General features: G+C 37.9%; 1 protein-coding gene across 13 annotated transcripts in view; it reads left to right on the forward strand.

Annotated features, from left to right (window-relative positions):
* The window catches only part of ANKRD42 (ankyrin repeat domain 42), a 77775-nt gene that overhangs the window by 9907 nt on the left and 49608 nt on the right, over positions 1-18260 (forward strand). For 9 of the 13 annotated variants that reach the window (XR_003428110.1, XM_027083533.1, XM_027083537.1 and 6 more), the window contains exons 3-6: positions 2451-2558; positions 5520-5639; positions 6496-6631; positions 10691-10891. Coding sequence is in view for 10 of the 13 variants with exons in the window: in XM_027083533.1 (XP_026939334.1) it covers positions 2451-2558; positions 5520-5639; positions 6496-6631; positions 10691-10891 (565 nt within the window). In the remaining 3 variants the exon portion in view is untranslated. Of the gene's footprint in view, positions 1-2450; positions 2559-5519; positions 5640-6495; positions 6632-8534; positions 8585-9451; positions 9611-10690; positions 10892-18260 lie in introns of those variants that run through there. The other 4 variants (XR_003428111.1, XR_003428112.1, XM_027083542.1 and 1 more) reach the window with 4 other exon arrangements.

The raw sequence follows: 18260 nt of genomic DNA on the forward strand, positions 1-18260 counted from the left end.
GCTTAGTGATCAGCCAGTGATTAATCAGAGGTTGTGCCTAAATACCTTGAGCCAGTAAGGAGTCCATCTTTTGCTGATAGATCTGTGTGTGGTTTGGGGAATGTTTCCAAAGTCCAAGCAGTTTACAAGTCAGCCTGGCTTTTTTTTTTTTTTTCCCCCCCTGTGTTTTCAAGGCCTTATGTCTAGCCAAGAATGTCTAGCCAACTTGGGACCTCTTCAGTCTTTCCTGAGTATGAGTGACTTTGTACATGTACACAGCTTTTTATATCACAAGGGATAAGTGGAATCTTAGCAAGGCCCACTTTGGCTGTCTCATTTCTTGTATTTTTCTGTCAATTTTCTAGGTGGTTTTTAGTTTTGTTGTTTGCCCCAACAAGTATCATGACTTCAGGCTAGCTCTGATGTTGGCTTTCCTAAATTGTTGCCACTGAGGATTAGAATTGTTTTTGAAAATGTGCCTGGGCATGGACTTTTCAGTCCCTCCAGCAGGGCAGTGGAGCTGTCCACCTGGGTAGAACTTATGCATCATGACGCTACGGGTAAGGATCCTTGTAGTCCCAGGCTACTCTGCCACGGGCTCTCTCTGTTCTAACTGAGAATCAGTAGATTTTTCTTGAATAAATGCTTCTCATTTTGTTGTATGCCTTCCAGAGTCTTTAAATGGTTTTTTTTTGGCCACACCACGTAGCATGTGTGATCTTAGTTCCCCAACCAGGGATCAAACCTGTGCCCCCTGCAGTGGAAGCTTGGAGACCTAACCACTGGACTGCCAAGGAATTCCCTAAATGGTTGTTTTTGACAACTTTGTCTAGCTTTGTCATTGCTTCTTGGGGGAGGATTTACCAACCTCCTCACTTAGTCATTTCTGAAGACCTGCTGATTGGTCAGTTGATTTTTGACAAAGATGCAGAGGCAATCTAATGGAGAACAGATAGTATTTTTATTAAATGGTGCTGGCACAGTTGGACAGTCATACGTAAGAAAATGAGCCTCAACTCATACTTGGTACCATATGTAAAAATGTACTGAAAGCAGATGATAAACAAATGTAAAACTTAACCTTCTAAAACTTCTAGAAGAAAACATTGGAGAGAATCTTTGCAAATCATAAATATGACTAAGAACTTGTAGTCAGAATATATGAGACTCTTACAATTCAGTAGTAAGAAAACAACCCAATTAAAAATGGGCAAATGACTTCATTAGACACTTTCTCAAAGAGGACATGTGGATGATAATGAGCACATGAAAAAAGTGTTCAACATCATTAGCCATTAGGGAAATGCAAATTAAAACCACAATTAGGTGTCACTACACACTGGTTAGTATGGCAAAACAAAAACAAAAACATAACCCAGAGAAATGATAATACCAAGTATTGACAAGGATATGGAGCAACTAGAACTCTCATACACTGCTGGTAGAAATGTAAAATGGTACAGTCACTTTGGAAAACAGTTTGGCAGTTTCTTATAAAGTTAAACAACATATACTTACCTGTGTCCCAGAAATCTCACTTCTGCATATTTACCCCGGAGAGATAAATAACTTGTACACGAATGTTTACAGTGGTTTTATTCTCCAGTACCTGTACAGTGTTAGCATATAGTTGGTTCTCCATAAATATTTGTTGAGTAAATGAATGACTTACTGTGATTATTAGTGAGGTTCAACTCTACCCCTCCCCATATTTTATTGGCCATTAATCTCCATGACAGGCAAATGATACCTAAATGATTAGCCTTTTCAAAAAATGATATCACAATGATTGATGTGACAGTGTATCCCAATGATACAATCAATTCTTTTATAAAGAAAGAAACTTCTTTAAGGTAGAATCTACAAACTTGAATATATAAAGAGAGTAACACTATATGTGGCACAGACCTCTAGTACTGAATTATATTGAGACTTAAGTTAATTAAAAAAAATCTTAAATGAAGATGTTTTACTCCCTCACTTTGTTTAATATGCCACTTATTTTCTTAGAAAGTATCATCAGAATTACAGTGTCTTCTCTGATACAGAAGTTTCTGGACCCATTTAAAGATCTATGGCAGAGATTGTAAATTGGCAGCTGTTGAGTGAATTTGACCACAGATGTGTTTTGTTTGGCTTGCAGAGTATTGGTCAAACGTAAGATATGGACCAGCATTTCACTCACTGCAAAAACTGGCTAGAATTGAGTAGTATTTCACCTTATGGACAGGGAATGTGGTCTCCAGTTTGCCATAGCTCCTACCACTCCATATTGTTTACCCAACAGTAAGGCCAAATGTGGGTTACCATATCATTGTGCTTGTGCTTTTGTTTTTCTTATACCTGGCCCCCTCATTCACTTATGATGCTTCTCAGACTGTAGTATTTCATGATGATAGACTAACTTTAAAGATATAAAAATGTTAAAAATATCTGCTAACATGGTTAACATGGGTATTTTCTTAACGTAGTGTCTTCATTGGCTCCTCTGGCATGGAGCTGATCTCTCACGAGCAACCATGAGAGGTTGGACAGCAGCTCACATAGCTGCCATCAGGGGACAGGATGCTTGCATGCAGGTAATAATAACTTTGGTTACTTTTTTTAAAAATTCAATAAGTTTAATTACTTTAGCATAGTTCTGTTGGGCTACTGCCTTTATTCTAATAATTTGATCCCATAGACTTAGTAGTTCTGTGTTCTAAACAAAAACTTACTGGATTCCAGGACTCATATTTTGGTACCAACTGTCACTCAGACAGATTGTATAAGATCGGAAATTATATTATCTCTAAAGCAGTTGGCTATCTGTTTGGGTTGTTTTAAGGGATGTCATAGTCATGCCCAGATTATCTTCTTTATAGCTTGCCATGCCTAAAATTCCTCATTTAATGTATTTCCTGGCCAGAGTTATACATTAATATGTGGCAGGATCTAGTTTATTAGAGTAAATAGACTTAATCAATGTTGTGAAATGGACTGGAGCTTCGAGGAATACAAAATCATATAAGCAAACAGTCCCTGCCTATAAGAAGCCTGAGATTCTATTGGGAATGACAGTAGCTTTACTCAGTGAGTTACAAAACAGTACAAATCACAGTCTCTGAGTAAGGTTCTCATGAAAAGTATAGATGAGAAAAACTGTAGAACTTAAGAGAAGATAAGGGAATCATAAATGGAGGAAATGAAACTTCAGCTAACCCTAAAAGAATGGGTCGATTTTAAAAAGATAAGTAGTGAAGAAGCATTGTAGGTAGGGACGGTGTCAGGAGCAAATAAAAATAATGATTTTAATTTATTGAGCACTTTTTATGTGTCAATCACCATCTCCCATGCATCACTTCATTTAATACAATAATCTTATGAGTTTCCCTTCATGTAGATTAGGAAACAGATTCAGAGAGTTAAGTTTGTTGCTTAAGTTAGTGACAAAGCCAGGGTTTGAACCCAGACTTTGTCCCATTAACCTTTATGCCGTAATTCTATGTGAAATCTTTGAATTGGAAAAATGAAGTGTGTTCAAGGAATATACCATTATATGAGTTTGACTGAGTGTAGATGATTTGTTCTGAACTAAGTTTAGATAAAGCCAGACTTGTAAAATGTCTTAGGAATAGAATAAAGATTCATTTGTATAGGAAAGAGAATTTTATATGTATACTATACACATGTATATGTGTGTATATATATGTATATACACACACATACATACATACACACACATGCACATAGACATTAACAGGGGAATGTAGTAATGAAAACAATATTTCAGGAAATTATTCTAGCAAGATGTATCCAGGATTATGTAGGATGAAGAGGGTGTTTGGAAGCAAAATAATCAGAGACTTTTGATATTATCACTAACCATAGAGGGTGAGATTAGTTGGTGGCAGTGGGAAACAAAGAAAATTATTTAAAACATCTTGCATAGCAGGCATTGGCAAAGTAGTGAGACTGTAAGGTTTTGAGTCAGAACGACAGATAATTATGGCACTATAGATAGGGACATCTGAAAGGCAGGGGAGGTTCGGGAGGAAGGATGTTGAGTTCAACTTCGGCCCATGTTGAGTTTAAGGTGCCTATAGGTCATTCGGGTGCCGAAGGACAGGGCAGTTGAAAAGGACACTGGTGACAAAGATTTCAGGAGTAATAAAGCTTAGAGAAGAGTACAGAGTACTGAGGATTGAATGGTGAAAAATGTTACTAGTAGGGATGGGAGGAAGCAGCGAAATGAGTAAGGAGTTCAGAGGAGAAAGAGAGATAGAGAGTCAGGACCCATTAGCGCTGTGCAAATGAAGGAAGAAGTTGAAGTCAGGCAGAGTATCACTTACAGAATAAAACCAAGGGGAATAGCACTTAAGGAAATGCCATTGAACTAGCGAACTCTCTATAGGGAGAGGTTGGCTATATTTCTATGCAGTGATAGGGACAGCACCCAATTTGCAGGTGGATTTGAAGTCGAGGCATTGAGGTATTTGAAAAGTAGGCAGTGAAAGAAAGGAGCAAATACAATAGTAACTTAAGGGGATATCAGGGTCAAATGAAGCTTTACTTGTTGCTTTCCTTCCTCTAAGCATTAGTTTAACCCACTCCCTCTCCTTGATTGTCCTTCTGTTCCCCAAAGTGATCTCTTCATTCTTAGAGCTTTTGTGATGCTTTGGGGTACTATACTTTGTAGTTGTTACTTACCAAGGACTGCTTTGTATAGTTGATTGTCTTTGTCTCTACATGTGTCCTAATTCCCTAAGTTGATATATCTTCATATTCTTTGTAGTGACATAGTAAGCACTCAGTATATGGTTTGTGATGATTATTGACTAGTTTGTTAATGGGAGTCAGGCAAAATCATGGATACTGTTCTTCCTAAAACTCTTGGTAGGAATTATGACTAAGTAAACTTTTGCTGAGATGCTGGTAAATATAGCCTGGTTAAAAGAAAAAAAGTCTGAGGGAGATAAAACTGAAAAATATTTGCTAATAATTTTTTAAACCAATTACTCTGTATATTATATAAAGGGGTGTGTTGTGTATATGATATAACCCATATACAGAAATTGGGCCAATTGTAAATTCAGATGGAATCTCCCCAGATGCTGTTAGAATTTTGATTTGGAGCTTAGAACTGGTTACTTTAGTAATGAAATCCTTTTATTGTATTCAAAACCCAGTTAATAAAAGATTCTGCTTTTGAAATAGAGGAAGTTTAAATTTCAATTTTATTAGCTTAGCATTAAATTATTTAACTTAGTGGTTGTTAATCTGTGCTCATGAAAAGTTTGTTTTATAAATTGTATGTACATGCTCAAATCAGAATGTGAAATTGGGTATACATGTCTCCTAGGCAATGTTAAAAAGGATCTCAAGCATTTTCTTAGGACTAGCTAAGAATTTCTCACACTTTGTGTGTAGCACACATGTAAGAATTTACATAATAGCTTAGCTATAGGTTAACAAATTCCTTGCCTTTAAATAATCTGCATCTGCATTTATGATTTAACATCTATCTTCATATAAACTCATTCTTATGTCTCTACTTTCAGACTCTTATAATTAATGGAGCTAATCTGGCAGCTCAAGATGATCGTGGATGCACTCCTTTACACCTTGCGACAACACACGGACATTCTTTCACTTTACAAATAATGCTCCGAAGTGGAGTGGTGAGGGATTCCTGTTAATAAGTGAGAATGTATAATGATATGGACTATAGTCCATACAGTCCATATCATATGGACTAACATTTGGTAGTCTGGTTATCTCTTCCTGACTTTGTAAATCCCTTATGTGACTTTGAGGAAGTAATTTGATCTCTCTCTTTAGCTTTTCTATCTTTAAACATGGGAGCAATAATTTAGATAAATCATCAACAACAACAACAAAAACAGCTTAATGGTACAAAATATTTCAGAGGCTATGAATTCTTCATGTTAGTTCAGAGTTTAACAGGGAAGATTCTGAAGCTTCCAGACACATCTTAACCAGGGATTGTAAATCTTTCTGACTTGCTGTGTGTTTACCTGTTTCTTTGGTAACTCTTATTTCATACACTAATTTAGAAAGTGATTTATATCTCCAGAAATTTCATTTATTGTGATATTTATTTTTAATATTACCCAGTGGCTGTAAAAAGTAACTTCTTATAAGAGTTAAATATTTTTTCATTAACTCTTTGGTTATGCTCCCAAGGATAATATTTGATCATTTGAATCCATCTCTTTCATTTTATTGGTCAGGAACTTGTGACCAGTAAAATGACTAGTTAAGTTCCTTTTTAAAAAGAACCGATTTTTATGTGGCTAGTTATGTTCTTTTTTAAAAGACTTTATAATTTCATTTGTATATTATTAGCTCATATGTTCAAATCAGTGGTTGCAGTAAATATTTCTATGATATTTAGTGTTTGCCTTATAGTTTTAAGGACAGCCTCCAATTCTCATTTGCAGAATTAAGCTGCTAGACTTAGTGTTTCCCCTACAAAACGTAAAAGAACTGAGTCCTTGTGAATGTTACCTCTAGGATCCCAGCGTGACTGATAAGAGAGAGTGGAAACCTGTGCATTATGCAGCTTTTCATGGGCGGCTTGGCTGTCTGCAACTTCTCATTAAATGGGGATGTAGCATAGAAGATGTGGACTACAATGGAAACCTTCCAGGTATTCGCAAAAGCAAATATTTTGTTTTTCTATTAATGTAAACTTTAACAATGTTTGATCATGTTTAAGAAATTTGAACTGTCATCATTCTGATATTTCCTAACAAAACTAAAGTAGTAAATATGTTGACATGAACATTTTTTATCTTATATTATGTCTATGTTATGTACCCATCATGTGACTGATTTTTTTTTCTGGAACCATATTAGCAAAAGAGAAATATCCAAAATTAAACTTGGATTTACTCTTCCCACCAGCTGTTTCCCTCATCTACTCTCTAGTGTTATTGTTTTTTAACTTCATATGTCTCTTCCCCACAGATTACTTAAAAAAGTAATAGTACAGATAGTGGACACTAGTGTATTTGAGTTAATTTGCTAATTGCAGTTGTCTAGCCTGCGGTCAACTAGCCAGCTGAGACCTATACTCTTAAGTACCCTGTCTTCTTCTAAGAGGTGCTGTAGAAGTTCAGAAGAGAGTTAGACCACAGTGAGATTGGTTACTGAAACAATACTTGAACTATGTCTTAAAGGAATCTTAGGTAGCAAACAAATGAAGGGGAAGTCCAGGCAAAATAATCACTTTGATTATTAAAAACTCCCTAGATCCCAGTGGATCTCTGATTACTTAGCTTGGCATGCTGGGCCTTCATAATTTGGCTCTGACTTTCCTCCCTGCCCTCATCTTCCATCCCTTGACACTGCTATCTTGGATCATTTTGCTTCTTTCTGAAGGACATCCTTTAGTGTTCATTTAGTGAAGGTTTGTTGGTATGACCCTCTCGATTTTTGTGTATCTGGAAGTAACTCTTTTACTCTCAGTCTTTTTAAAAAAATTTTTATTTTTGACATATACATACAGAAAAACACCCAATTCAGATGCACAGCTCACTAAATTTTCACAAGTGAACACTTCTCTGTGACCATCAGCTAAATCAAGAAACGGGGTAGTCTCCTTTGTGTCCTCTTTCTAGTTACTGCCAACTTCCAAAGTTAATCACTACCTTGACTTCCAACATAAAAATTAGTATTGTTTTTTTTCTGAACTCCATGGAATAAAATAATACACTGGTGTCCGTTTGTGTGTGGCTTCTTTTGACTTTCCAAAGTGGTTGTTATCAATTTATACACCCACAGGCAGTGTTTAAGGCTTTCAGTTACTCCACTTTCTCATCAGCACTTGACACTATCAGTTTTTTTAGTTTTCGTCATTCTTTTGAGTGTATAGTAATATCTCATTGTGGTTGTAATTTGAATTTTCTCTGATGACTAGAGATGTAGAACATCATTTCATATGATTAATGGCTGTTTAGTTATTTTCTTCTGTGAAATACCAGTTTGAAGCTTCTGCACTTTTTTTTTTTTTTAACTATACGCGGGCCTGTCACTGTTGTGGCCTCTCCTGCTGTGGAGCACAGGCTCTGGACGCGCAGGCTCAGTGGCCATGGCTCATGGGCCCAGCCGCTCCGCGGCATGTGGGATCTTCCCTGACCAGGGCACGAACCCATGTCCCCTGCGTCGGCAGGCAGACTCTCAACCACTGCGCCACCAGGGAAGCCCTGCATTTTTTTTTTTTTTTTTTTATTGAGTTGTTCCTCTTTTTTTCTAATTGAGTTGTAGGGGTTCTTTATATATTCTAACCACAAGCTCTTTGTCACTTACATGTGTTGCAAATATCTTTTCCTTTTAAGTATCCTTTCCATTCTATTGTCTTGCCTTTTCATTCTTTTAAGATATCTTTTGATGAACAGAAGTTTTCATTTTACTGTAGTCCAGTTTAATAAGCTCTTCCTTTATGGTTAGTACTTTCTGAATCCTGTGGAAAAAAAGTAAGGAAAGACTTTTTTTAACAGGATTCAGAAAGTCTTCATTTCATGAAGACATTCTTTTATATTATCTTCTAGGAATTTTATTTTCACATTTCCACCTGGAATTGACTTTTCTTCAATACAAGGTAGGGGGGAATTTCATTTTTATTTAGTTCTTTATTGAATTTGCCTGATCACTTTGTTAGTCTCTTGTTGCCCGCTCATTGAAAAAAAAATCAACTTTTATTTCCTTAAACATGTATAATTATTTTATAACCATGTGTAGTATATTTTTTAATAGTATAAGGTAGAGGTTAAGAATGTGGCCTCAGGACTAGACTGCTTATATTCAGACCTCTCTGTTAAAAACTATTAATTCAAAATTTATTAAGCATCTGTGTGTCAGTCCCTAGGTGCTGGGGATATCACTGCAAATAAAACAGACAAAAGTCTCTGCCTTTGTGTGTGGTGAGGTGGGAGACAGACAATAATAAAAATGAATTAACAGAATATATATTGTATTAAATAGGGATATGTGTTTAGATTAAATAGCAAAGGGGAGTAGAGTGTTACAGGGGATGAAGTTTGAAATAGGGTAGTCAGGGAAGCCTTCACTGAAGAGGTGACATTTGGGTGAAGACTTGGAGTTGAGGGAGCAAGTCTTGATATCCTGGGGGACGAACATTTTAGGAAGATGTAACAGCAATGTGTAAAGCTCCTGAGGCAGGGTCATGCCTTGCGTATTTGAGTAACAGCAAGTCAGTGTGGTTGGAACAGAAGTGAGGGTGTAATAGATGATGAGGTCAGAGAGGTAACAAGAGCCATTGAAGCATTTTGAGCGTGGGAGTGACATGATCTATGTTTAAAACCATCATTTTGGCTATTGTGTTTATAATACTAGATTGTAGTGAGGGTGTGGGCGTGAGTGGTTAGGAGCTTGATGCAATAATTTAGGTTACTGTTTGGTTGGACTAGATAATGAGAAGTAATTGGGGTCTGTGTATCTTTTACAGATAGAGCCAGTAAGATTTGCTGATTGATTAGATGTGGGGAGTGACAGAAATGGGAGTCAAGGATGGCTCCAGGGTTTTTGGCTTGACCTTCATGGAAAGGAGAGCATTTCCATTAACTGAGATGGAGAAAGCTGTGTAAGGAATATGTATGCAAAAAGGGTAAGGAGTTCAGTTTTTGACCTGTTAAGTTTGAAATGCCTATGATACATTTCATGTATATGATGAGTAAGCAGTTAGAGGAGTCTGAACTTTCAGAGGGAGTTTTTTAGTGGAAGGTTCAGCTGAGAAAGTGTACACTGTCATGTGCTAACTACTTGTGGACATTGTTACTTAATTGATTCTCCTGAGTTTTACTGGTGACTTGGGCACTGCCCTACTTCTCCAGAGCCAAGATTTGTATACAAATTGGAGTCTTTCCCAAATAGTCACTTCTCAAGAGGTGTAAAGGCTCTCTTGTTCTTTGTGATCATTGCCTCTAAGCTTGTAATACCCCAGAACCATTCCTGTTTTTTGCAGCTTTTGGGTTATGGCTGTCCCTCAATCTGATTCATTATATTGATATATTCTTTCAGGGATTCCTTAACATTTCTTGTCTGTTCGTGGTGTTCTTGTCTGTTTTTCTTGCCCTTTATGGCTTTAAAAAATATCTTTCTATTATTTTCAAGAATTTAAGAGAAGAAATGGTGAGATAGTGTGTGTGCTTAGTCTGCAGTTTTGATCTAGTCTTCTTGTTTATAATAAAAATAATGTTTATGAAAAAGTGACAAAATACATAGTGATAAAAATAACATCACCCCTATTTGCATAGTGACTATTTTGGTTTATTTCTTCCACTTTTTTCCAAAATATTAAGATAAATTTATCTATCTAGCACCTATATTACATAGAAGGCATTTTTTTCATATAATTATAAGCTGCGCAGTTGGGATTTCACTTTCCAAGAGAATTGTCTGAGACCTGCTCTTTGGTGACCCTCACTTGGCCTCTCTACATTCACAGTAAGTGTAGCTATTCAACCATTTAATCTACTGCTGTGGCTTGACTAGAAGGCTGACTGAGTAAGGACATGTAAGCTGGAAAAATGGTCTGTTATCCTTGCATCCAGAGTACATCTCTGTTATATAGGATAGGGATAGTTGTCTCCCTAGGAGGTTTAGAGTTAATGTGTTGTTTCTTTTTTCAAGATATTTTATTGTCAATTTAAAATTAAATTATTATTATTTTTTCTCTCACCTATAGTTCACTTAGCAGCCATGGAAGGCCACCTTCACTGTTTTAAATTCCTACTCAGTAGAATGAGCAGTGCCTCCCAAGCTTTGAAAGCCTTCAATGATAATGGAGAAAATGTATTGGACCTAGCCCAGAGGTTCTTTAAGCAGAACATTTTACAGTTTATCCAGGGGGCTGAGTATGAAGGAAATGATCCAAAAGATCAAGAAAGTAAGTAATAAACCTGAAGTGTTTTAGCATTTAATAAGTAGAATAAATGGAGGAGGAAAAGAAAGGAGTTATAAGACATGTTATATTAAAATATGTTATGTATCATTGTCCACACATTCATCCAGATTCTCTTCTTTATATGAAATATTTTAAGCAGAAATATAGAGAGATTAATGTAATATAATGAACACTTCTTTTTTTTTAACATCGTTATTGGAGTATAATTGCTTTACAATGGTGTGTTAGTTTCTGCATTATAACAAATTGAATCAGCTATACATATACATATATCCCCATATCCCCTCCCTTTTGCGTCTCCCTCCCACCCTCCCTATCCCACCCCTGTAGGTGGACACAAAGCAGCGAGCTGATCTCCCTGTGCTATGCGGCTGATTCCCACTAGCTATCTGTTTTACATTTGGTAGTGTATATATGTCCATGCCACTCTCTTACTTCGTCCCAGCTTACCCTTACCCCTCCCCGTGTCCTCAAGGCTGTTCTCTATGTCTGTGTCTTTATTCCTGTCCTGCCCCTAGATTCTTCAGAACCATTTTTTTTTTAGGTTACATATATATGTGTTAGCATACGCTATTTGTTTTTCTCTTTCTGACTTACTTCACTCTGTATGACAGTCTCTAGGTCCATCCACCTCACTACAAATAACTCAATTTCATTTCTTTTTATGGCTGAGTAATATTCCATTGTATATATGTGCCACATCTTCTTTATCCATTCATCTGTCGACGGGCACTTAGGTTGCTTCCATGTCCTGGCTATTGTAAATAGTGCTGCAATGAACACTGTGGTACATGACGCATTTTGAATTACGGTTTTCTCAGGGTATATGCCCAGTAGTGGGATTGCTGGGTCGTATGGTAGTTCTATTTTTAGTTTTATAAGGAACCTCCATACTGTTCTCCATAGTGGCTGTATCAATTTACATTCCCACCAGCAGTGCAAGAGGGTTCCCTTTTCTCCACACCCTCTCCAGCATTTATTGTTTGTAGATTTTTTGATGATGGCCATTCTGACTGGTGTGAGGTGATACCTCATTGTAGTTTTGATTTGCATTTCTCTAATGATTAGTGATGTTGAACATCCTTTCATGTGTTCGTTGGCAATCTGTATATCTTCTTTGGAGAAATGTCTATTTAGGTCTTCTGCCCATTTTTGGATTGGGTTGTTTGGTTTTTTGATATTGAGCTGCATGAGCTGCTTATAAATTTTGGAGATTAATCCTTTGTCAGTTGCTTTGTTTGCAAATATTTTCTCCCATTCTGAGGGTTGTCTTTCGTCTTGTTTATGGTCTCCTTTGCTGTGCAAAAGCTTTTAAGTTTCATTATGTCCCATTTGTTTAGTTTTGTTTTTATTTCCATTTCTCTAGGAGGTGAGTCAAAAAGGATCTTGCTGTGATTTACGTCATAGAGTATTCTGCCTATGTTTTCCTCTAAGAGTTGTATAGTATCTGGCCTTATATTTAGGTCTTTAATCCATTTTGAGTTTATTTTTGTGTATGGTGTTAGGGAGTGTTCTAATATCATTCTTTTGCATGTAGCTGTCGAGTTTTCCCAGCACTACTTATTGAAGAGGCTGTCTTTTCTCCATTGTATATTCTTGCCGCCTTTATCAAAGATAAGGTGCCCATATGTGCGTGGGTTTATCTCTGGGCTTTCTATCCTGTTCCACTGATACATAGTTTTCTTTTGTGCCAGTACCATGCTGTCTTGATTACTGTAGCTTTGTAGTATAGTCTGAAGTCCGGGAGCCTGATTCCTTCAGCTCCATTTTTCTTTCTCAAGATTGCTTTGGCTCTTTGGGGTCTTTTGTGTTTCCATACAAATTGTGAGATTTTTTGTTCTAGTTCTGTGAAAAATGCCATTGGTAGTTTGATAGGGATTGCATTGAATCTGTAGATTGCTTTGGGTAGTATAGTCATTTGACAATGTTGATTCTTCCAATCCAAGAACATGGTATATCTCTCCATCTGTTTGTGCCATCTTTAATTTCTTTCATCATTGCCTTATAGTTTTCTGCATACAGGTCTTTTATCTCGTTAGGTAGGTTTATTCCTAGGTATTTCATTCTTTTTGTTGTGGTAAATGGGAGTGTTTCCTTAGTTTCTCTTTAAGATTTTTTGTCATTACTGTATAGGAATGCAAGAGATTTCTGTGGTTTAATTTTGTATCCTGCTACTTTACCAAATTCATTGATTAGCTCTAGTAGTTTTCTGGTAGCATCTTTAGGATTCTCTACGTATAGTATCATGTCATCTGCAAACAGTGACAGTTTTACTTCTTTTCCAATTTGGATTCCTTTTATTTCTTTTTCTTCTCTGTTTGCTGTGGCTAAAACTTCCAAAACTATGTTGAATAATAGTGGTGTGAGTGGGCAACCTTTTCTTGTTCCTGATCTTAGTGGAAATGTTTTCAGTTTTTCACCATTGAGGATGATGTTGGCTGTGGGTTTGTCATATATGACCTTTATTATGTTGAGGTAAGTTCTGTCTGTGCCTACTTTCTGGAGGGTTTTTATCATAAATGGGTGTTGAATTTTGTCGAAAGCTTTCTCTGCATCTACTGAGATGATCATATGGTTTATATCCTTCAGTTTGTTAATATGGTTTATCACATTGATTGATTTGCATATATTGAAGAATCCTGGCATTCCTGGGATAAACCCCACTTGATCATGGTGTATGATCCTTTTAATGTGTTGTTGGATTCTGTTGGCTAGTATTTTGTTGAGGATTTTTCCATCTATGTTCATCAGTGATATTGGCCTGTAGTTTTCTTTCTTTGTGACATCTTTGTCTGGTTTTGGTATGAGGGTGATGGTGGTCTCGTAGAATGAGTTTGGGAGTGTACCTCCCTGTGGTATATTTTGGAAGAGTTTGAGAAGGATAGGTGTTAGCTCTTCTCTAAATGTTTGATAGAATTCGCCTGTGAAGCCATCTGGTCCTGGGCTTTTGTTTGTTGGGAGATTTTTTTTTTTTTTTTTTGGAGGTACGCAGGCCTCTCACTGTTGTGGCCTCTCCCATTGCGGAGCACAGGCTCCAGACGTGCAGGCTCAGCAGCCATGGCTCACGGGCCCAGCCACTCCGCGGCATGTGGGATCTTCCTGGACTGGGGCACGAACCCATGTCCCATGCATCGGCAGGCGGACTCTCAACCACTGCGCCACCAGGGAAGCCCTGTTGGAAGATTTTTTATCATAGTTTCGATTTTAGTGCTTATGATTGGTCTGTTTGTTTTCTGTTTCTTCCTGGTTCAGTGTCAGAGGGTTGTGCTTTTCTTAGAATTTGTCCATTTCTTCCAGGTTGTCGATTTTACTGGCTTATAGTTGCTTGTAGTAATCTCTTATGGTCCTTTGTATTTCTGCAGTGTCAGTTGTTATTTCTCCTTTTTCATTTCTAAGTATATTGATTTGAGTCTTCTCCCTATTTTTCTTTATGAGTCTGGCTAATGGTTTATCTATTTTGTTTATCTTCTCTAAGAACCAGCTTTTAATTTTATTGATCTTTGCTGTTGTTTCCTTCATTTCTTTTTCATTTATTTCTGATCTGATCTTTATGATTTCTTTCCTTCTGCTAACTGTGGGGTTTTTTTGTTCTTCTTTCTCTAATTGCTTTAGGTGTAAGGTTAGGTTGTTTATTTGAGATTTTTCTTGTTTCTTGAGGTAGGATTGTATTGCATAAACTTCCCTCTTAGAACTGCTTTTGCTACACCCCATAGGTTTTGGGTCATCATGTTTTCATTGTCATTTGTTTCTAAGTGTTTTTTGATTTCTTCTTTGATTTCTTCAGTGATCTCTTCGTTTTTAAGTAGTGTATTGTTTAGCCTCCATGTGTTTGTATTTTTTACAGATCTTTTCCTGTAATTGATATTTAGTCTCATAGCATTGTGGTTGGAAAAGATACTTGTTACAATTTCCGTTTACTTATATTTACCAAGGCTTGATTTGTGACCCAAGATATGACTTATCCTGGAGAATGTGCCATGAGCACTTGAGAAGAAAGTGTATTCTGTTATTTTTGGATGGAATGTCCTATAAATATCAATTAAGTCCATCTTGTTTAATGTATCATTTAAAGCTTGTGTTTCCTTATTTATTTTCATTTTGGTTGATCTGTCCATTGGTGAAAGTGGGGTGTTAAAGTCCCCTATTATGATTGTGTTACTGTCAATTTCCCCTTTTATGGCTGGTAGCATTTCCCTTATGTATTGAGGTGCCCCTATGTTGGGTGCATAAATATTTACAGTTGTTATACCTTCTTGGATTGATTTCTTGATCATTATGAAGTGTCCTTCTTTGTCTCTTGTAATAGTCTTTATCTTAAAGTCTATTTTGTCTGATATGATAGTTGCTACTCCAGCTTTCTTTTGATTTCCATTTGCATGGAATATCTTTTTACATCCCCTCACTTTCAGTCTGTATGTGTCCCTAGGTCTGAAGTGGGTCTCTTGTAGACACCATATATATGGGTCTTGTTTTTGTATCCATTCAGCCAGTCTGTGTCTTTTGGTTGGAACATTTAATCCATTTACATTTATGGTAGTTATTGATATGTATGTTCCTGTTACCATTTTCTTAATTGTTTTGGGTTTGTTATTGTAAGTCTTTTCCTTCTTTTATGTTTCCTGCCTAGAGAAGTTTCTTTAGCATTTGTTGTAAAGCTGGTTTGGTGGTACTGAATTCTTAGATTTTGCTTGTCTGTAAAGGTTTTAATTTCTCCGTTGAATCTGAATGAGATCCTTGCTGCGTATTTTTCCCTTTCATCACTTCAAGTATGTCCTGCCACTCTCTTCTGGCTTGCAGAGTGGCTGCTGAAAGATCAGCTGTTAACCTTCTGGGGATTCCCTTGTATGTTATTTGTTGCTTTTGCCTTGCTGCTTTTAATATTTTTTCTTTGTATTTAATTTCTGATAGTTTGATTAATATGTGTCTTGGGCATATGTGTCTTGGCATGTTTCTCCTTGGATTTATCCTGTATGGGACTCTGCGCTTCCTGGACTCCATTCACTCTTTCCTTTCCCATATTAGGGAAGTTTTCAACTATACAACTATAATCTCCTCAAATATTTTCGCAGTCCCTTTTTTTTTCTCTTCTTCTTCTGGGACCCCTGTAATTTGAATGTTGATGCGTTTAATGTTGTCCCGGAGGTCTCTGAGACTGTCCTCAATTCTTTTCATTCTTTTTTCTTTATTCTGCTCTGCGGTAGTTATTTCCACTATTTTATCTTCCAGGTCACTTATCTGTTCTTGTGCCTCAGTTATTCTGCTATTGATTCCTTCTAGAGAATTTTTAATTTCATTTATTGTGTTGTTCATCATTGTTTGTTTGCTCTTTAGTTCTTCTAGGTCCTTGTTAAACGTTTCTCATATTTTCTCCATTCTATTTCCAAGATTTTACATCATCTTTACTGTCATTACTCTGAATTCTTTTTCAGGTAGGCTACCTATTTCCTCTTCATTTGTTTGGTTTGGTGGGTTTTTACCTTTCTCCTTCATCTGCTGCATATTTCTCTGTCTTCTCATTTTGTTTAACTTACTATGTTTGGGGTCTCCTTTTCACAGGCTGCAGGTTCGTAGTTCCTGTTGTTTTTGGTGTCTGCCCCTAGTGGGTGAGGTTGGTTCAGTGGGTTATGTAGGCTTCCTGGTGGAGGGGTCTGGTGCCTGTGTTCTAGTGGGTCGGACTGGATCTTATCTTTCTGGTGGGCAGGACTGCTTCTGGTGGTGTGTTTTGGGGTGTCTATGACCTTATTACGATTTTAGGCAGCCTCTCTGCTAATGGGTGGGGTTGTGTTCCTGTCTTGCTAGTTTTTTGGCATAAGATGTCCACCACTGTAGCTTGCTGGTTGTTGAGTGGAGCTGGGTCTTAGCGTTGAGATGGAGATCTCTGGGAGAGCTTTTGCTGTTTGATATTACTTGGGGCCGGGAGGTCTCTGGTGGACCAGTGTCCTGAACTTGGCTCTCCCACCTCAGAGGCTCAGGCCTGACACCCGGCTGGAGCACCAAGACCCTGTGAACCACACAGCTCAGAAGAAAAGGGAGAAAAAGAAAGAAAGAAAAGTAAATAAATAAATAAATTTATTTGAAAAAATATAAAATATTATTATTAATAAAAAATTAAGAAGTAAAATAAATAAATAAAAAGGAAAGGAAGAATGGAAAACAAAAAACGAAAGAAACGAAAAAACAAATCCACCAATGATAAGAAGCGCTAAAAACTATACCAAAAAAAAAGGGACAGACAGAACCCTAGGACTAATGGCAGAAAGCTATACAGACAAAATCACATGAAGAAGCATACACATACACACTCACAAAAAGAGAAAAAGGGAAAATAAAATATATATATATTAAAAAAAGAGAGCAATCAAATCAGTAAACAAATCTACCAGTAATAATAAGCTCTAAATACTAAACTAAGATAAACATAAAACCAGAAAGAAATTAGTTGCAGAAAGCACACCCCAAGTCTACAGTTGTTCCCAAAGTCCACCATCTCAATTTTGGGATAATTCGTTGTTTATTCAGGTATTCCACAGATGCAGGGTACATGACGTTGATTGTGGAGATTTAATCCACTGCTCCTGAGGCTGCTGGGAGAAATTTCGCTTTCTCTTTGTTGGCACAGCTCCTGGGGTTCAGCTTTGGATTTGGCCCTGCCTCTGTGTGTAGGTTGCCTGAGGGCGTCTGTTCCCCACCCAGACAGGAGGGGGTTAAAGGTGCCACTGATTAGGGGGCTCTGGCTCACTCAGGCCAGGGAGAGGGAGGGGAATGCAGGGCGAGTCTGCTGCTGCAGAGGCTGGCGTGACGTTGCAGTGTGTTATCCCAGGGAAGTTGTCCCTGGATCAGAGGACCCTGGCAGTAGCAGGCTGCACAGGCTCCCGGGAGGGAAGCTGTGGATAGTGACCTGTGCTTGCACGCAGGCATCTTGGTGGCTGCAGCAGCAGCCTTAGCGTTTTATGCCCATCTCTGGTGTCTGCTCTGATAGACACGGCTTGCGCCCGTCTCTGGAGCTCGTTTTGGTGGTGCTCTGAATCCCCTCTCCTCGCGCACCCCAAAACAATGGTCTCTTGCCTCTTAGGCAAGTCCAGGCTTTTTCCTGGACTCCCTCCTGGCTAGCTGTGGAGCACTAGCCCCCTTCAGGCAGTGTTCACGCAGCCAACCCCAGTCCTCTCCCTGGGATCTGATCAAAGCCGGAGCCTCAGCTCCCAGCCCCCACCTGCCCCGGCGGGTGAGCAGACAAGCCTCTCGGGCTGGTGAGTGCTGGTCAGCACCGATCCTCTGTGCAGGAATCTCTCCACTTTGCCCTCCACACCCCTGTTGCTGTGCTCTCCTCCGTGGCTCCGAAGCTTCCTCCCCC

This window comes from Aethalodelphis obliquidens, unplaced genomic scaffold (assembly GCF_003676395.1).
Source record: "Aethalodelphis obliquidens isolate GAN/ISIS:26980383/991018 unplaced genomic scaffold, ASM367639v1 scaffold50, whole genome shotgun sequence".
NCBI lineage: Eukaryota > Metazoa > Chordata > Mammalia > Artiodactyla > Delphinidae > Aethalodelphis > Aethalodelphis obliquidens.